Source organism: Meriones unguiculatus, chromosome 1, assembly GCF_030254825.1.
Source record: "Meriones unguiculatus strain TT.TT164.6M chromosome 1, Bangor_MerUng_6.1, whole genome shotgun sequence".
Classification (NCBI taxonomy): domain Eukaryota; kingdom Metazoa; phylum Chordata; class Mammalia; order Rodentia; family Muridae; genus Meriones; species Meriones unguiculatus.
The window spans coordinates 177,829,206-177,849,571 of NC_083349.1; the positions used below are offsets into that span (position 1 = coordinate 177,829,206).

At 47.3% G+C, this 20,366-nt stretch overlaps 1 protein-coding gene across 2 annotated transcripts in view; it reads right to left on the bottom strand.

Moving 5' to 3' along the window:
- Sorl1 (sortilin related receptor 1) overlaps window positions 1-18,387 on the bottom strand; it is a 169,536-nt gene extending 151,149 nt beyond the window's left edge. For both annotated transcript variants that reach the window (XR_009587498.1, XM_060372084.1), the window contains exons 1-2: window positions 17,924-18,387; window positions 1,296-1,412 (exon numbers count right to left, since the gene is read on the bottom strand). Coding sequence is in view for 1 of the 2 variants with exons in the window: in XM_060372084.1 (XP_060228067.1) it covers window positions 1,296-1,412; window positions 17,924-18,202 (396 nt within the window). In the remaining variant the exon portion in view is untranslated. The remainder of the gene's footprint in view (window positions 1-1,295; window positions 1,413-17,923) is intronic.
- Window positions 18,388-20,366: the final 1,979 nt, after the last annotated feature.

Below are 20,366 nucleotides of genomic sequence, written 5' to 3' on the forward strand. Positions count from 1 at the left end.
CTTCTGGGTTATGAAGAACTTGGAAGTGCCAGGCATGATGGTGTGTGCCTTTAACACCAGCACTGGAAAGCAGGGGCAGGTGGGTCTCTGTAGGTTCAAGGCCAGCCTTATCTACATGGGAAGCTCCAGACTAACCTGGGCTATATAGTGAGACCCCGTATATAAATTTTAAAAAAGATAGATAGATAGATAGATAGATAGATAGATAGATAGATAGATAGTGAGGCCCTGTATGTATTTGTATGTATGTATGTGTATACATACAAATAAAGGGATAATATATCTAATATATATATATATATATATACATATATATATATATGCAGCTTCCCTCCAATCTTGGATCTAGGAGTCTTGCACAGGCTTGTAACAGGTTTGTAACCTTTGTTTTCATCTCTTCAAAGCATCTAACCAAAACATCATCAACAAACTAAGAGTTAAGAGAATTTGTGTCTGTCGGACATGGTGGCTCGTGCTCATAATCCCAGCACTGGAAAGGCAGAGGCTGCAGGACTGCTGTGAGTTCAAGGCTAGCAAGAGGAAGCTATAGATGCTATGGAGTATGCTAGAGTGAGACCCTGTAACAACAACAACAACAACAACAACAAGAACAGATAAATGATAGATGGTCAATATCAATAGAGATATTGTTATAGTCAGACAGATGTTTGATTGATAGATATATAAGTGCATGCATAAATACATGCCTAGATACATACATAGAAGATAGATACATAGATAGATAGATAGATAGATAGATAGATAGATAGATAGATGGTAGATATCAGTAGAGATATTAGATATATAGACAGATGATTGATAGGTACATACGTAGATGATAGATAGATAGATAGATAGATAGATAGATAGATAGATAGATAGATAGACAGGAAATATATTGAGCATAGCATACATGCAAATAAAGGATAATATATGATAAGTAAAGAAGAAAGAAAATGAATCTGTCAACAGCTCATCAGCCTTGTTGGCATATAGAAAAAAAAACAAAAAACAGTTTAACTCAATCTGGACCAGCTCCAAGCTGGTTTTAACTATTTTAACTATTCTCAACACAAAGAAAGGACTTTCTGGAATCTGGATATGCCCTGGAATGTTCTTTAGCACTTTGTGGAGCTATAAAGGCAGACCACCTGTGACTTCACAAAAGCCACAGTGCACACATCTACTTGATATCTACTCCCCAATTACTCACTTTTTTTCTGACATGACAACCTGGAGGAACAGAAGGGGCATGTCAACAGCACCCAGGAAGGCCCAGAGCCAAAGATACTTACATCACTGCTCTTGGGCCTCGCCAACGCCAGGCTATCTCGGGCTAATGCCACAATCACGTTGCTTTTCTCTCCAGCCCAGTGCACCACCATCTGATTGTGGGAGTCATTCAGACTGACCTGAAAGAGACCAAAAGGAGATCAAGGACCCACAGTGAGTGACAGCCACACACATTCCAAATTGAGACTACTGGTCCTGCTCAGGCCACTCGGACTCGGAGATGTGAAACATGGGGTCTGGGCAGCCTTTCTCACTGCTCTGGAAACTCTCCCATTAGCACCTTCCCCAAGAAGAAACTCCAACTCCTCCTACAGCCAGTGACACTGTAGATGTAGCCAGACTGAAGGAAACCTTCCTGGGATATCACTGCATAAGCTTAATTTTATCCTTGGTGACATCAGTCCCCAGCTACTCTGATCTTTATTCCGTATGTGTGATATGCACTTGTAAAACTGTAAACCAAACACTGAAACTTCCTATTCAGTCAAAAAACAAATTTACCATTGGCTGTGAAGAGTGAGATGGAGGGGGTCTAGCTAATTGGGGATGGGCAATGGATGGAAGGAATAACCGGTTTTTACATTTCTATTTAGTGTGTGTGCATGCGCGTGTGTGCTCTCCAGTGTGTGACACAGAGCATATACGGAGGTCAGAAAACAGGTCAGCTTTCTGGAGTCATGCCTCTTCCTTCACCATGCAGGTTCCAGGAAATCTCTCTTGGCCACAAGCACCTTTACCCATTGAGCCATCTTACCCATCAGAAGGAATAACCAGTGTCCTGTAGCACAGTAGGATAATTATGATTGACCACAACTGTTATTTGTGTTCAAAATGGAGATGATTTTAACTATTCTCAACACAAAGAAAGGACTTTCTGGAATCTGGATATGCCAATATCTGACCATCACACACACATTGAAACATCACCACACTGTATCCCAGGAACATAGACCAGTGTGTGCCAATTAAAAATAATTTTAAAGTATGTTTTAGTTCTGGCATAGTGGCACATGCCTTTATCCCCAGAACTTGGGGAGGCAGAGGCAGGCGAATCTCTGTGAGTTCAAGGCTAACATGGTCTACAAAACAAGGCAAGAACAGCCAGGGCAACACAGAGAAACCCTGAGCCCCTCTCCCCAAGAAGGAGGAGGAGGAGGAGGAGGAGGAGGAGGAGGAGAAAAAAAGTTGTTGTTTTTTTTTTTTTTGTTGTTGTTGTTGTTGTTTTTTAATCCATAAGCCAAACGGCGGCAAGCATTTTGAACTTCATTCTGAACCAGTGTTTTGGGAGGAGGACATCATTACTCAAGTCAAGCTAAGAATGAGAGACGAAAGAAAAGTTTCCTTATGCAGTTTCTACCTTTTATTGCTGTTGTTGGGGGTTTGTTTTTGTTGTTGTTGTTGTTGTTTTGAGACAGGGTCTCATTAGTAACCTTAAGGATCATGATCCTCCTGCCTCAGCCTCAGTGCTGAAATATGTCACCTGAACTTTTATTTTTTGAGGATCTCAACTAAGGAAACATTCCTCAGGTCTCAACAGAAGGAGCCTTTAGATTACTACTCACAGAAGTCCCCAGACGTTCAGCTTTGTAAAGCATCAAAATAAAAACGGAATAAATAAGCCAACCAACGACTGGGTAAGCCATTTCTATTTTGCCTGGTGAGGATATAGCTAACTCACCATGTCCCAGCTTGACTAGCTTCTCTCTCAGTGTACTTCCTCAAGACTGCACAGGCTTGCCCAGACTAAGAAACACGGTGTCTCCCTGAGACAGAGTCCCTTATAAGGCTCTGGAAGATGATCCTTAAGACACTGTATCCTGGACCACACACAGTCTCGCTTCCCTTCCCCATCCACAGGTGGCAACTCAGGATCCCAGGGTAACAGGAGAGAAATAGCCTCGGTTCTTGAAGGGTAGGCCTGCCACTGATCAGGAGCACTCACGTTGAACTCATCAGAATTGAGATGTCTACTGACACGACTAAGCTTTCAGGGTTTGTTTGTTAAAACTGGAGAAGGATATAAACTCGGAGTAAAGAGCCATTCTCGTAGGTCACTTTTGCCTCGTGGAGAGCTGGCTGTGTGGCTTTGTTTTTCTCTGTTCGCTTTTCTGCCTATGGCCGCACTGCCGTGAATGCATGTGTCCTCGAATCCTAGTTCACCGTGTGGTGACAGACAGCAGTTCCAAGACGTGATAACTCAGCCTGTGCGGACCCCACGAGCATCACTGAGAAGCAGGACAAAGCCTCCCCAAACCCAGCGCTAGCCCCACGGTTCCTGCTGAGTAGTGTCTGAAACAAGCCTACTCTGCCAGCTTCCTGAGTCACCTCAAACTCACAGGCTAGGAGGTCAAGTTTAAGGGACCAAGCACCTGCCTGGTGAGCTCACCGGACCTGCCCCAACACTAACTCTTACACTAATGAAAAGTTCAAGATGAGCGAAGGCTACATTTCTCACTGTGCAGCTCCAGCAGGAAGCCCTCCCCCTCCACAGCTCCTCCCTCTTTCTTGCCCTTCCTGCTCCACCCGAATGTTCCCCACCCAGTCCTTGGGGGTGCTCTCAGATGCCACAGGGGAGAAGAAAAAAACACCTGGGCCACAGACTTGGCAGCCAGCTCCACCAAGGAGCTAATTTGTAACGGCCCGGCTTTGGGTTTTGAACACCTGCATCTAATTTGATCCAAGAGCCAAACGTTAAAAAAAAAAAAAAAATTAAAAAAAAAAAACCCTATCTGGAGTGAGATCGCTTCAAATAAAAAGACCCTTGATATTTTGTAGAAAACTCTGTTATTCCAAAACTCCACTTCTCACTCCCAGAAGATAAGTCCAGGCAAGCATCAACAGAAACGTGCAAATCAAAAACTAGAAATAAATTATTTAACACAAGAAGCAGCTAAGGGATTCCCCACCACCACCATAGCAGCTCAAACTCTTCTGTAAAGTCCTCTTCCTTTCGCCTCTCTTCCAAGAAACTGAACATAGTAATAGATCAGAAGCCCTCCATCACAGACACCTCTGGTACTCAGGCTAAAATTCTCTCCCCTACAAAGCCATGTGCATCCTAGGAGCAAGAGGGGAGCAAACAGACAACTATGTAAATGGAACTCAGAGAAAGGGTTAGCACCTAGGAGAATCACCTCGGTTCACATGGGGTCTAAGATGAAAAGACCCTCCCACATTCAACCTGGCCATCCTGAAAGACCCGGGCGAGCCCTCCCTCCAGCAGGTTAACAATCAGAGAACACTTTGAACAGGCTACAAAGTGTTAGAGATCAGAGTGGAGAAGAGGTCTGACAACACTTGCTGAGGTCTTTGTAGCAGAGGACGTACGTTTTGTTAACTGATCCTAAGGGATGAGGGATGAAATGGGCACAAAAGAGAGGCATCAAAATATTCCAGGGTGCTCTTATAAAGAAAGTCTCTGGGAGGCAAGCTTGGTGGAACACCTTTCTTTCTTTCTTTTTTTCTTAAGCCTGTCCTACTGATGCCCCCTTTATTCCTAAGAGCAGAGTGGAAAAGGGCAGCCCAGCAGAGGGAAAGAGAAAGCTCCTGGCAAGCAATGGCTTATCCAAGGGTCACCAGGCACTCACACAAACAGTTCCGCTCCTTGCCTTGGCAGAAACGTCAAGCCTATCCAGTCATGAGAATAACTCCCTCATGAGTCACCACTAATCTTCAAGGCAGCCCAGGTGCCCATCCCCCAAAAGCACAAGGCCCAAATCAGTAGCAGGAATCAATGCACCCCAAGGACAGACAAGGAAGCCAGGAGAGGCAGGTCAGCAAGCCATAAATTTTATTAAGGTCAAGACACGCAGCCTATATTTCTCTTCCCCGCAGCCAAACTACAGGAAAAGGCAGGAAGCAGTCTCCAAAGGACTGGTGTGCCATCCTTCATGGACTGTGACCAGGAAGCCAACAACCTTCAGGACAGCCCCCAACATCAAGAGCCGACAGATTCCAGTGACCGGATCCCCTTAGTGGTGGTGTCTAGTTTGTTTCATCCTCCACAGCTAGCTCTCCCTATCACCGAAGGCCTCTGTATAGCAGCTGCAGGCTGCTTGCAGATTGGTTCCACCAGCCTCTCCCAGTTCCACACACTGATCTAGGCCTGCCAGGGTGTGGGAGAAGGTGAGAGTGTGACTTTTCCAGGAACATAACCTTGACGAGTAGTCAGTCATAACCATAACCCCCGGGTATAAACAACCTTCTTTCTCTTTTTCTCTGGCTCACAGGGCATAGCTGGAGCCTGATAAATGAGACACAATTAATTGGGGCCATGAAGGTGGCAGGGAGGGGTGGAGTACCTCTGCTCCAAAAGGGACTGGGGGAGGGGGAGGGATATGATTGCCTGCCACAGGGATCTCTGAGTAAAACTGCATCTATGACAAACTAAATCCAGTAGACTGTCAGACCTCTGCCAGGCTCACAGGCAAAGGGTTAAGAGAACCTTCAGAGGCCACCTAGCCCAGGATCAGTACCCCAGAGCTCACCTGGCTGAAAAATAGACACCCAGAGGTCCACTCCCCCAAATCAGAAGACCTGTAAGGTCATATCCTATAGATACTTATTCAGAAGCCCTTGGACGGTGACCAATGAACGAGCATCTGAAAAACCCCATAAAAGTCTATAGCACATTTGGGAGATGATGACTCTGGTCCATTCTGTTGCTTTCAGTTAGTGAGAGGCCAAGAAAACACTATTTTAGTGGGTTGAAGAGAAATCAACAGTCTTTGAGGGGGAGTTGGGGAGACAGCTGTCTTTCGGGGATTTGTCGTGGTTGTTAATGAAGATTTTATGTCATGCTAACTCGTTGCTTTAATACAGATAAACCTCAAAAACAAGGTGCCAGACACAAAAGGTCACATACCGCTTGACTCAATTTATATAAAATATCCTGAGCAGGTAAATCCACAGGGACAGAAAGCAGACGGGTGGCTGCCAGTAGGCTGAGGAAGAGGAGAGGAGGGAGTACCTGTGATTTTTCTTTGATACTAATGAGACTGTTATGCACCTGGACAGAGATAGTGGATACACAGTGCATGGATGTACCAAATGCCACTGCGTTTTCAAGGGCTGCTATGTAAATTTCACTTCATTTTTTTTAAAGCATTTCTATAACCCCATGTAGAACACTAGACTTCTCAAGTGCAGATCCAATACCTAGGCGCTCCTACTTGTAAGAAGTACTTATTTCCTTTCAGCTCGCTGTGAGCCTTCCCGCTACCAAAATATGTAGCTAGAATGAGTCATAAAGCAGGCAGGCTGGGGATTGGGTCTCTGGCCAAAGCGATACTTCAAAGCACTGTGAGCAGCATCTGCAGAGCCACAGCACCACATAAACCTCGCTGTCCCCAGCCGGAGCGACTCTAGGTCACAGGCTCCAGTGGGGACTATTAGCTACCGCGGGCTCCCAGCAATCATCACCACCCACACCTTGACATAGCTCAAAGTCTTTACCAAGCATCACCACCCACTCTGGCCTTCTCTCGGTTCCCCAGCATGCCCTAAGGATACACAGAGGTACAAAGATTTGCTTCTTATTATTCAGAGTGGTGAATAATAATAATAAGTGTGTGGGGGGGGTCATGCTGCACTATCCATTCCTCAGGCAGAGAGATAAACAGAAGGGAGGAAATAAAATGCTAGTTGCACGAAGGAAGTGGTTCACATCCCCATGGAGTGTGCTGCCCTGAGGTCTGCCAGATGCCAGGCACCCACCCTGTAGACTCTTTAATCATGTCTTACCTCTGAGAGCACAGCAAGGGTTTCTGGGAGAAATTAAGGTAGCAGGGCTGAAGAGAGGATAAGGAGTTCCCAAGAAAGCCACCACACTCTGTACAGTCTTTAATGCTTACTCGGGAAGATGGGGCCATACCCCTCTCCATTCATTTCTTCTGCCATTACCTCCTTCACACTAGCCAAACACACGGCTCAAGATGTCCTATATACCCCCAGCTTGACAATAGCATCATGTCTCCTACATGCTTCTTTCTAGAACACACTGAGAGGTATTATAAACAAGGCAGCCTGGTTTGGTTCTCCGTCGTGAAATACAAAGAAACATTTTTTTTTTTAATTCTACAGTGATATATAAAACAACACCCTTATCCTTCAACTTTGAGAAAAGAATCAGCAGCTGTAAATCCCCCCCAAAAATACCTGACACCAAGGGGCCCTGGAAAACCAAAGATGGACTGCCCATGTCCATCAAGGTTTTTTCCAACCAGGCAACCTAAATGTGAGGCATCCAAATTGGCTCCCAGTGTCCCCTTTCCAGACCAAGTTTCCACTATATTTAGAAAGCTCATTACCCTCCCTGGACTCCCTACCTCAGGAGAACTGAAATCCAGTTTCTCAGTGTTCCCTGAAGATAGCCCTGTCCATAAGTTCAGCACATTCACTTGACCTTGGAGTTGACTCACAGAAGTCGGTAACCACTTCGCTGACAAAATCATGCTATCATCCCATTCTATAGATGAGGAAACAAAAGAATGACCTTGAACTAAAATCTGACACTTCACTACCATCTTCCCTAGAGCTATGAGGATGCCAGAGATGGATGGGACAGAGGGATTCATGGAAGGAGGAAGAGAAGGTGGAGTGAGGAAAAAATGGCTTTTTTTCCTACTACACAGAAGGACAATAACCACATTCTCACTGGCTTGTAGTATCAGCCATACCTGTCATTCACTGCCACATGCCACACTCTCCAGGCAAACATTGTCATGTCTTGTTCCAAGGGGGCTCCAGAGAAAAAGGAGTGGGGGGAAAATCTGTCCCTTTACTGGTGGGGAAGAAGAAGAAAATAATAATAATAATAATAATAGCAGAGCAAGAGGGAAGCTCAGAGAACATCTAACAGCTACTGACTGAAGAGGCTCTGCTCTGAGAGATTCACAGGGAACAGTCCATACTGCCTTTAGACAAGACACAAAATCTCCAGCGTATACAAACACGGTGAAAAAAGTACACACCATAAGCCCCCACTCACCTGCCCTCTATGAGTATTTCCCTCTAAAAGTCACTCCTTTAGAGCCAAGAGTCTAGCTGTGTAACTCAGGCTGCCCTGGAACTTACCATGAAGTTCAGGCTGACCTTGAACTCTTAGTCCTCCTGCTTTCACTTCTTCCAAAGGCACTTCTACTGTTGGGGGGGTGGGAGGGAGGAGTCCAGACCACCCACTTTCCCTCAACTCTCGCGTTTGGCTCCGCAGCTTTGTTATAAATAGCTTCTTACTTTGTTCATTCAATAAATGTTTATTGAGCATTTACTGTAATCCAGATGCTATGCTAAGTGTTGGGAAAGCACCAGGCTTCTCCGTCTTGCCCCGATTCTCTTAAATTAGTAGAGGAAAAAAAGCACCAAGTAACAAATTTAATGAGTGCTTAAACTCCAGTTGTCAAACAGAGGCCCTGACTTCAGTGGAGAGGAGAATGACACTTCCTCTAAGAGCTAATAAAAACAAAGATAGAGGGAGGGCAGTTAGGGGTGGAAGACTGGGTCAGAAGACAGACACACAGATCTAGAGAAAAACAAGTGCCAGGGACTGGAAGAGCCCTAAAATCTACCATATTTGAAAAAGTTAAAACAGCAGTGTAGCCAAAATAGCCTATGATAAGGAGCAATTATATGAGAACTATGGGTTTTAAGGAAAGGAGACTGAAGGATTCAAGGAAAAAAGAATGAGAGAGAGAGAAAGGAGGGGAGGGAGGGAGAGAAGGTGGAAGGGAGTAAAAGAAAGAGGAAGGGAGGGAGAGAAAGACAGAGGGAGAGAGGGAGGGAGGAAGGGAGAAAAAAGGAGGAAGAAAGCTGTGGATCCCTACCCAACAGGATCCCTATGTATGAGAGGCAATAAATGGTGTCACATAAATTTGAAACAAATCAGAGAGTTGGTTTAGGTTTTCATCTCCACAATTCACTAGCTGTCTAACATGGGGAAAGTTGTTTCTCTTTCTGAACTACAGGGTATTTATTCATCTGGGAATAAAGAGAAATAGTAACTCCTCTCAAGTTCACAGGACTGTTGCAAGAAACAAACAAGATATAAACCTTGACTGTGTTTCATAAAACTCAACATCCATAAACATCATTTATTTTCAGGTCCAAATAACTTTCTGCCTAAATCAGCCAAATCAGCATGTTTCCACATAGAAACTTAACAATGGCATCACCAGGGCTGGAACAGAGAGCTAAGAGCAAGACATGCTCCGAGTCAAATAGTAAAACACCACATAGTTCACTGACTCTGGAACGAGTGGCTCATGACACTTTCAAGAAGCCTTGCCCCATACCCCAGGGCTCAGGAAGCTGGGAAAGCCCAACGTCCAGGTCCAGAGATACCACCACTGAGGTAACACTACTCTGAAACACAGTCCTCACCCCAAAGGCACAACATCCCAGAGCAGACGACCCTGAGACCTCACTGGCAGCTGCTTTTCCATACTAGGAAACACACACAGACACACACACACACACACACACACACACACACAGACACACACAATGACTAATCCAGAAGGTGCACACATCCTAGCCCCCAAAAGCCAAGGAAGAACAACTGTTATCCTCTCAGTAACAGGAGGTGGCCTGGGCTCAGCCTGGCGACAGGAGCTGGCCATACCTCTCCTCTGCTCACCTAACTCTCTGTTTTAACAACCTGCTCACCTCTCCCCAACTTAGCCCAGCCACACCTACTGCTTCTCCTCCAACTTGGTCTCCGTAGAAACCTTGTCGGTTCCCCTCCTCCCCCGAATGGCACACCTCGCCAACTTCAGCAAACTGCATGCACAGTTAACTGCAAGATATATATTTTATAACTACACAGTGAGAGACTTCCAGGGAACTAAATACACACAGATGAGGTAAATTTTAGGCATGGTGTCATGTTACTCAATTAATTGGGCGCAGGTCTCAAATATTCAAATTCCTTCAAACAGCCTCAGTCTCCCGATAGCTTTTACCCAGCTCAGCTCTGTCCCTACCGCCTAGAATCAAAGTTCCTTTCTTCTGGGATCCTTGGGCCTGGACCCTGCAGCTTTGACCTTCCAGGGCGTCAGGACTTGTCAAGCTTGAGTCAAGCCACGAACATCTCAGTTAACAGACAAACAAGGTTCTATGGGGTCCAGGCCCAAGCAGCATCCAGGGGGACAGACTCTTGAGACAATTTCTTTCCCAAGTGACTCCTGATAGTGCGTGCATGTGTGTGTGTGTGTGTATGTGTGTGTTTACAGGACACTATCCCTCAGCTTACAATGGAGTAGCCTTAGAATCCTACAACCCTCATTGGCCCACTTACTCCACAAAAAAATTACTCTATCCACCTTCTCTGGGCCTGCCTTCAGTCAGCAGTTTGAGGGGGAAGCTCTCGACACGACAGGTAAGTCTTCTTTCAAAATAAATAAAGCCCTAGTCATCATTTTGAAGTATTTTGTTTTGTTATGGTTTTTTTCCCCCTCTTTTTTTTAAGGGAGGCGTAACAGTACATTGGTCTCTACGCGGCACAAAACGCATTTGATAGCCCACATCTTTTTATTGCCCTTGTCTGCCACTCAGATTTGGGATATAATCACATCAGCCTGCCTTTCTGAGAATTCGTAGCTGTGTTTTTAATCTAATTCAGGGGCCTGGAGATAAATCATCCTGAAGGGTCCCGATTTTCCAAGCCAAGAGCCTGCTGCAGCAGCAGCAACAGCAATGGCATGCTAAGTTAAAGGGCCAGCAAGGAAGGAGGGGGAGCTTTAGATGCAGTGATGAAGACCACACGCCTCTATTGTTTGTCTTTGTGCCAGCCTGAAGGGCCGAAGGGATGAAAGACAGAGCCAGCTCCGTTGAGGTAAGTCAATCAAAGTACAGGAAGCAGAGGACAGGGGCAAAGAGGCAGCCTCGCTGTTAAGGCACTGTTTACATCTCACTGCTACACAGGACTCACCCTATGTGCACCCCTCAGCACAGCCCAGTAGCCTTGAGCTGTTTGCATGGGCACCATACAAGAGGAGGCACAGGGTCTGATGAGTCTGAAGGGTCAGCCTTCCAAGGGCTTGATGGAAGGAGGCAACTGTGCAGAGGCAAACCCCCAAAACAAACCCAGCAGCCCACTGTCCTCCACAGTGGCCCATGCAGCAATTCCTAGCCACTGGAACTTGGCAGTCAGCAGCCTCCAAGACCTAGGCTTTGGTTGAAGCCCTCAACTCTTGTTTTCACTTCTCTCTTGGATGAAGCAGAAGATGCCTACAGCTGGGGTGCCTAGGCCTCCTTCCAGCTGTACTTGCAGGCAGGACAGCAAGAGCCAGGGCCTCCAGGTGCCTATTAAGCCTTCAATTCATTAAAACTACGAGAAAAGAAATTCATCTCTTCAGTCACACCAGCCACAGGTCAAGTGTTCAGGGGCCACAGATGCCTAGCAGACAGCTGCGGATCAGCACTGCAGAATCGCCTATCCAGTAATATTCCATTGGAAGGTTGGTTACAAGGCCAGAACACTGGATCAGATAGCTGTCTGTTGACAGCAGTGACAGGGCTTGGAGTCACCACTATGTTTAACAGTCCTTGGGGCTGTGGGTGTATCTCAGAGAGAAGCTTGTGTGAAGCATGTATAAGGAACTGGGTTCAATCCTCAGAACCACTCCTCCACCCTCCCACACACAATTACCCAAATACCTGAATTTTTTAATTACTCTTTAATTCACAATTGTGGTAATGACCATTACTAAGTCCAACTCTCACAGAGCCCGCTCCACTATACACAGAGCATTGCTGCCTTCCAACTTCAACTCCAAGCATCTCACAGCAACTCAGGATACACCCCTCACCTTGACCCTGACCAGTAGCCCACCCTGCTTCTCCTGCTTTTTGGCATCATCAGCTGCTTTGAGTCTAAAAGGCCACCCAGGCCACTTCTTCGAAGGCCTAAGGTTTGCAAGTCGATAAACCAATAAATTAGGTCGAAATTAACTGTGACTCATTTTAAACTGGGGGAAATTGATTTTTGCATGTACGTGGCTGGACTGAATATGCCATCTGCCAGCAGATCCTGGCCTACCTGGAGAATGTACAGAAAGGCTGTGTTCTCATTAACAAAGAAAACACCTCCTCCCTGGAACCCCAGACAATTTCCAGAGAAATACAATCCCCAAATGTTCAAAACAAAAGAGAGTGAACTCTCCTTCCTATCGCATTAATTTAAATCTGAAAAAAAAAAAAAAAGAAAGGCTCATGCAACACCCCAGATTTACTTAAGACAGTTCTGTGTAGTCAACCATCAATTACCCATAATTGTCAAATATTCTAAACTCCACACTGGCTTTTGATTTACATTTCCCCTATCAGCAACTCAAAGAATGCAAACTCATTTAATATTCACCTGAGCAAAATTTAATTAAGAAGGTAAACTAATGCTTTAAATGAGAGACTAAATAAATATATACAAAAGCAAATTAGTTCAAATACTTCATGCTTTGCAGAATATTAGACTGCCCCTGTGTCTGTCTACAATGGACTGGACTGGGCTTGCTTGAACTATGGCTGCCCTGGGATTAAACAACGAGGCCACAAACATGCCAGCGATCTCTAAAGAAGAAGACATGCCAGGTGGCAATGCAATGGTCCCACAACATCAGCACTTTGCTTAGGAATAGGCAGGATCTGCCTCATGGAGCCGGGTCTCAAAGCAATTTATTAAGTGTACCACTAACGTCATCATCTTACAAAATACAGAATATGGAAAGACTGTCAAAAGGAACACAAAGCTAAGATCTGTCATGGGGTCCCTGTGTTCTGATGGCCTCATAAAGTGAGGTTCCACTTCTCTAGGGGCTGCTGAAGCCTCTGAGGCGGCTCTGCAGGTCTGCCCTCCTGGCCCATTGGAGGGAGGGTGAGAGCAGCCTTACACCTGGCCTGGAAAAGGAGTAATCATCTATTTTGTATGTGACACTTCAGGGGACATCCTGACTACCCATGGTCACCACCCCAAAAACATATTTAGAGTTTAAATTAATCTCAATTTCTCATTCATGACACCAAGGGCTGCAAGTAACAAAAGGCTGCTGATAACTTGATTTCCTGTGCATTCATGTTATACAGACATGGACTATTTCTATAAGGAAACAGTAACAAAAACCTGGCAACAAAAGTTAACAACTGAGAAGGGGCTCCTGTCACTTGAGAACTGGAAAAGATTCACCTGTCACCACATGTGTCACTTCATATGAATGGCTTTGCTAGCCCTCATGATCTGCTGAAGGCTAAGGAAACACAGTGGACCAGTTCTCATCCCATCCCTTTAATTCTCAGTGCCTCTCCTCCTGGGCTCCTTTTCTCCATTCCTTCCACCTCAAAGGCTCTGCTGTTCCAGGATCCAAGCTACCAGTGAAACAAACAGTGCCAGACACAGCCCAGAACTCAATAGAAGGGGCAGAGGGACAACCAGGAGAGGTTTTTATTCAAGGTCACATCCCTCAGCAACCCAAAAGGCCAACCTACGCAGACCTTCTCTGCCTGGACCAGCCAACCTGCTGCCTTCTTCATCTGGAAGCACACAGGTCAAACATCCTAACCTCAGAATCAACCAGCCAATTCTTTCCCAAGCAAGTATATCGAGTAAGAATCAACACCAGTGATCAAAAGCCAAACAGTATTCTTTCCCCAAAGGAGGCCTTTGTCCTAGGCCCTTGTGTTGTAATGGACACTTTGTTTTTAGTCTCAAATCAGGACACTGTATCCTCTCTGTTCTCTAAACTGCAAGAATTATGGACAGAGAGCTTGCTGCAAGCACAACAAACCTGTAAATCCTGCTAGGCTTTGTGTTCGTTCCGAAGGATCCCTACACCAAACCCCCCCCAAAAAAAAAAAATAAAAAATACCATTAGCAAGAAAAAGCAATATGAAAATCCTGAAAGGGAAAAGACACTGTTAAAAATAGATTCGTAGGTCTTTATTCAAATTAGCTTCCAGATAGCACAGGAAAACCAGGGCTATCCTCCCGAGGTCCATCCCATTTGCTTCAGCACCATGGAGTGAGCCAAAGTATTTTGTCGATTTGTGGGCTCCCCATGGTCCTGCTTATAAATAGTTTTATATAACTTAATATGCTCCCAACCCTCTATGCCTCTTCTTCCAGGTAGAAAACTGGTCCACAGATAGTTCTAAGGGTCTCCCATCCAGGGAAACACTGAGAAGGAAGGACATGATCCTGGCCCTCAAGGAGCACACAGGGATATAAGGCATTAATTATAACCCAAGGCAGTGAAGGCTGGAACCAGACTTAGAACTGTTCCAACAGGGCTAGGCGAATACGAGGGGCCCTGGAGGATTGAAGAACAGAACAAGGGTTCTCTTAAAAGAAGAGTTGAGGAAGACCTTTGGGGAAGAGGGCAAAGCAAGAATGATGGCAAAGAGCAGGCCAGAAGTGGGTGTGCATGAACTATGGACTAAACTGGACTTGGCAACATACCCCTTTAATCCCAGCACTGTGGAGGCAGAGGCCCTAAGATTACCAATTGGAGGCCAGCTTGAGCTTCATGGTAAGTTTCAGGCCAGCTTGGGCTAAATGGCCAGACTCTCTCAAACAAACAAACAAACACACACAAAAAAAATCTGTTTTTACCATATAAATTAATTAAATATATATTTGCATGTATTATTAAATCATATATATGTATATACTAAAAGCTATAGCTTCCTCCTTTTTTAATTTAACCTTTTTAAGAATAGGCTTTCCTTGTAAAATTTGAACTTGTGTAGAAAAGCCCTAATATCTATTCTGTTGGTCTCCACTCTTAGAAATGTGTTTCTGGATAATAATGTCAGAACCAGTCTCCCCATATTAGAAAATCTTCCTAAGAAAAAAATCCTAAGAAGGAATACAGTCCAAATAAGAAAATCTTTATTCAGAAAAGTTAGAAGGGTAAAAGAAAAGATGCTCCAATGTGACATGGGCACTCTTTTCAGCCAAATTTCCCCTGGCAAAGCCTTCCTTCTCTCCTTCCTGAAACTAGTGGTCTCCTCACCTCCTCCCTGGCTTCTGCTTCCAGCCCTGACAAGCATTCCCCCATACCTCCTTACCCTCAGCAAGGCCCAAGGACAGGAAGCTGCAGAGCACCGAAGTACCCTGCCCTCAGCTATCACTCCATGTCTAAAGCCTCACACAGCCAAGGCAGCACGCCACTTTAGGCTCAGGGCTGGCCGGGTGGGCACAGGTGTACCGATTCCCACTTGTTCATTTACAATGATCTCTCCCGTCTCTCTTTTGAAAAACACCCCCTTCAGACAACTGTTCGGTCTAACTGTCTGGGTTTAAAGATTGAAGGGAATTTATTTAACCTGGTGCAGGGCAAGAGTTAAAATGAGCATATAGGTAAATAACACGGTTGCATTTGCGATGCACTTGGAGGAGAAGCACTATTGATATCTGGGTCTGTCCCAGGAAAAACAGGGGCACATAGCCCTTTACTACAAAGATGAATCTACACAGACGTGTTACTCCAGACACCCAGAGAAGAGCCCCGAGCCACTCATCCACTGCTTACTGAGCTTGCATTCCGAAGGGCCTGCACAGGTTAGAACTTTACAGTAGCAGCCCCATACCATGAAGTTCTTCCTTCTGTCTGACTTCACTGCTCAACAATTAAGCTTAAGGCTATTTTTCAATAACAAGGGGCAACAGGGAAGCAGGGCATAGGACGGTAGCACACAGCGAGGAAGAGCACAGCTAGGGATCCTCACTGCTGTGTGGGAATTCCTCATTCTGAGTTCAGCTGCTGGCTAGATCTGCATCCTTCAATGGAACCAGTCTGGCTGGCCTGGAGACATGAAAGCGAAGGGAGGGTTTTGGAGTTGCTCCCAACAAGAACAGAGTTCATCTCCAGCTTGCTCCAAATCCCTGGGAGATTTTCACACACCAGACCCAAACGAAGGAGGAAGTGAGCGGCACCTGAGTGAATACTGTGGCGACAGAAAGGGCCTCCTTCAACCAAAATTAGGCTGCAGGGGACCTGCGCTCCCGGAAGGATTGTCCCCTCACTCCTCACACCCCCTGCACAGCAGGCTGGGGGGAGACCCATCATCATCAGTTCCAAGCTGGCATGCCTGCCAAGAGCAATCTAGCTGACTTCCAGAGTACAAAAAAGAAGTTTCAGATGGGGGTTAAGACGGGAAACAAGGATCTGGGCCCAAGAGGACCACGGCAGGTGGGCTTGAGCAGTCTGAGCCTTGCACACACACACACACAGCAGTTACAGGTCATCTGGTATACATTCCTGCCCAGGGGCTGTCGGTGGATAATGTTTGCCGCTCCCACCCACACGCTGCCTCCCCTCAACCTTCATAGCCACATAGGTTGCATTTTGGAAAGAGGCAGCGCCGCGTAGAGACGAGGTGGCTCCTGGCACCCAAAGGTCAGGAAGACCATGCGGGGGAGAACTAAAGCACCTGCAGCCTTTCCCGGTGTGACCTTGGGCTAGTCACAACACCTCTTGGATTTCTTTACCCAGCATATGACACACAGGGTGGCTTGTTTTACGAGACGCTTCCTGGCTCCAGGAGTTGATCATTTAACTCTATGGTCCGAAGGAAGACTCTGCCATGGCTAAAATCAGTGAGGAAAGGCAGAACCCAGGCTAACCATTTAATGTGTACTTGAGAAAGGAACACCGCTCTGGGCTCCACTGGGCCCACCTTTCCCCTCCCACTGACTTTCCAGTTTTGCTGATGTCAATCTTAAGGGAAGGACTGGAATTTCTGAGGAGACAATAACACTGGCAAATTAATTCCGCCAATGCTGATGCCGAGGGACCATCTCGGCTTGCCATCCCTAGCAGTCAGTGGGGGCCATGAGCGAGCGAAACTTGTGTTACTTATAACCTAATAAACCCATTGCCTGGATAGAAATAAATCCTTTAAAGGATAACAAGCCCACCAAATTTCTTGCAGTCCTCTCAAATCCCCGAGCGTCATAAGAGATAGTTTCTATCCAAAATAAAGCCATCACCTTGAAGGGGTGGGAAGAAAAGAGGGTGGGATGCTATGCCACACTCCCACGAAAAATAAAAATCCAACCACGCACACGTACAAGCTCTCACGCACACATCTCGTAGGTACACAAGGTACAATTGTGGATCTTTGAGAGTTGCCCACCTTCATTGGGGTTCAAGAGGATAAACATGGAAAGCCCTCCTCTGCAATTGCGTTTAAATGCTTTACAACTGCAGGCTTCTCGCCCCCGGCTGCCAAAGGATGGAGGGAGGGGTAGGGGGTGCGGAAAGGGGGAATGCCCGTTTTTTTATCCAGATGTAAAAATGATGCGTACCCCTGCCGGAAACTACACTAGTCTGTCTGCACACAGGCTGGGAAAGAGAGGCGCTGCACCCTTCGAGTTACCTGGAATGTGTCTGCAAAATATCGACAGGAAGAAGGAAAAGATCTACGAGAGCCGAGTGCTGATGGCTGTACTCATGTGATGTAAAACGGAAAAGAGAAGGAAAAAAAAAAAAAAGAAAGAAAAGAAACAAACATGCCAGCCGGGAAGTCCCCAAGCGGTGCCTGCACCTGGGAAGCGACTGCAAAGGATGGGTGCGGGGGTGCTGAGGAGGTGCTGGGAGAGAAAAGGGGCTAGAAGGAGGCGGTTGGCAGAAGTGCTCACCTGTCCATACACCTGGATAGGCTGGGGCTGCAGAGCAGCGCTCCGCCGCGTCCTGAGTGGCTTCCTAGCGGCCGGGCTCGCCCCTGGGGCATCCCCTGGCGTCCCCAGCTCGCGCGGGTCGCCCTGCACCACGAAGAAACCCCGGTCCTGGGGCAAGGGCGCCCGGCCACCGTGCAATCTCTGTGTCCAGTCCCCGCCGAGAGCCCCGGGAGTCAGCAACGCGACCAGGGCGAATAGGAAAGGGAGTCGCGACTCCCTCCTGCAGCTCCGTGTCGCCATGTTCGGGCGAACGCTCCCGCAGGTGGCGCCGCCGCCAGGAGAGAATGTGCAGCGCGCGCCGGGACAGCGCGGGGCCAGGGCCGGGGCCGCGCGCGCCGCTCCCGGGGCTCCGAGCCGCCCGGGCTGCTCCGCTGCGCCCGCCACCGCCGCTACGGTCCTCGCCGCCGCCGGGACCCGTTCGTTCGGCGCCGCGCCGTCACGTGTGCGCTGGCAGCGCGTCCCCTTCGCGCACTTTCTCTGCTCCCCGCTACTGCGGCCCCGCCCCCTGGGATGGGGAAGTCAAGGCAGGGAGCGCCCGCCTGCGGGCACTGTGGTCCCGGGCGCGCACACCGCGTCCTCGCTGTCGCAAGGAAGAGTTGAGTGGGCGCAGTGCTGAATTTCCCCGGGATGAGTTAGCTACTCCTCGGTCTCCTGGGGTACCCTGGTCGCCCTAAACCGCCGTCAACCTCCGCCCCACTCCACCAGCTTCCCGGGCCATGGACTCCTGCCCACTTCCAATGGGGAGCAGCAGACCTCTGAATTAGCCCCGAACACATCGCCTACAAAAGTCGATATGAACCTGCGGGTTTGTGAAACTTCCACGGTTTCAACTATGGCACAGAAATGTACCTGAAGTGTCCGTAGCCCAAACTACCATTGAAAAAGCTAAATCGTCCCAGGGTTGAGCAGAGCACAGCAAACACACTACACAGAAGCAGCTAAAATCTAGGCTACCCTTGCCTCACATGGCCCTGCACTCGTGGATACCTAGATAGGGCTCAGGGCCGCAATCTCCTGCTTCGATCCCTCTGAGCCACTGAGCCACTGAGCCGCTCGAGTGCAAATCCGTTAGTTGTAAAGGCTATGAAGAATACACCTGTACAGGAGGTGGCAGGTGCCCAAGGAGTGGGTGGAGGAGTGCACTTTCAATGCCCCTTAAAATCAGCTCCAAGAGCCAGATTACTGCAACCGCATTTACACGTTGGTGGGAGCAGCTGAGTATTATTCTGTATTTCATACTGTGTCTGTCTGGACTAAGGTCCTGGTTATGGAGATGCCTGGAGGCACAGCAGGGCTGCTGAAGCTATTGGTTTTGAGAAGGGAAGGGGTTGTCTCTCAGAAAGTTCTCCCTGCCTCCCCTCCCCCAATTTACTGCCTCTTCAACAAGTCAGTGGCTTGGCTCTGTCTCTTGTCCCTCTGTCACTCAAATTCCTTCTAGTTAGCTTAAACTAGTTCTTTCCTCCAACCAACACCGATACTGACAACCCAGCAGAACCTGTCATGATATGAACTGGGTTTGTCCCTGTGTTTGAAACGTGGTGTCAGGAGGCCAGTGCCTTTAAGAGCCCATTGAGAGGGATTCCTGCCTTTTTCCATGGAGTTTGTTCTCCCAAGAGCAAGTTGGTAGAGAGGCTGAGCTTTATTTTGAGTGGTTATGACACACCCTAACAGTCCCCATAAAGCAAGGACACCCTCCTGTTTTATCTCTTGGGCAAGCACCAGCTAGCCCTTCTGCTTTCCACATGAGTTGGAGCATCAAAAGGCTCTTCCCAGAAGCCGAGCAGGTGCCCACACCACGTTCATGGATTTCCCTCCCAGTCTCCATAACCATGGGTGATTGTTTATATTTCACCTGTGGAAGAAGGACAGTGTCTCCTCACTGCCCTGAGTCCAGCATTCTACTGCCCTCCTCCATCCCATAAAAAGACTCAGTGACTCTAGGTGGCTCAGGTTCTGAAGTCTCCCAATCTCACACACCAGGCCTCCCCTCCCCTGGTCTGTCAATATTATCCTACTTGACATCTTCCTGAGTCACCTAGCTGGCCCCACAAAGCCATCCCCCACTGCCCTTCAAGACCAGCCCTACCTACTCAGTATCACTCCTCTGGATGTGAACCCACTTGGGTCCACAGCACTTCTGCCCCTTTTGACTCCCAATAGAAAACTAAAGGAAAGGCCTACAGTCAGAACGCCCTTCATGTGCTTTAATTATTAGTTGTTTTCGAGCTGTATTTCATGAAAACTGACTTCTATGGGTAAGAGTCTTGGCTGAAAACAAAACCATGTGTCTTCTGTTACTCAGAAGATGGAAAAGGGGTCTGCCCGTGTCCTGCTGGATTCACTTCAGGTGGCCATTGGACTGGAAGAATTAGTAGGGCAGGAGCAGCTCCTTGCTCATTCTGAT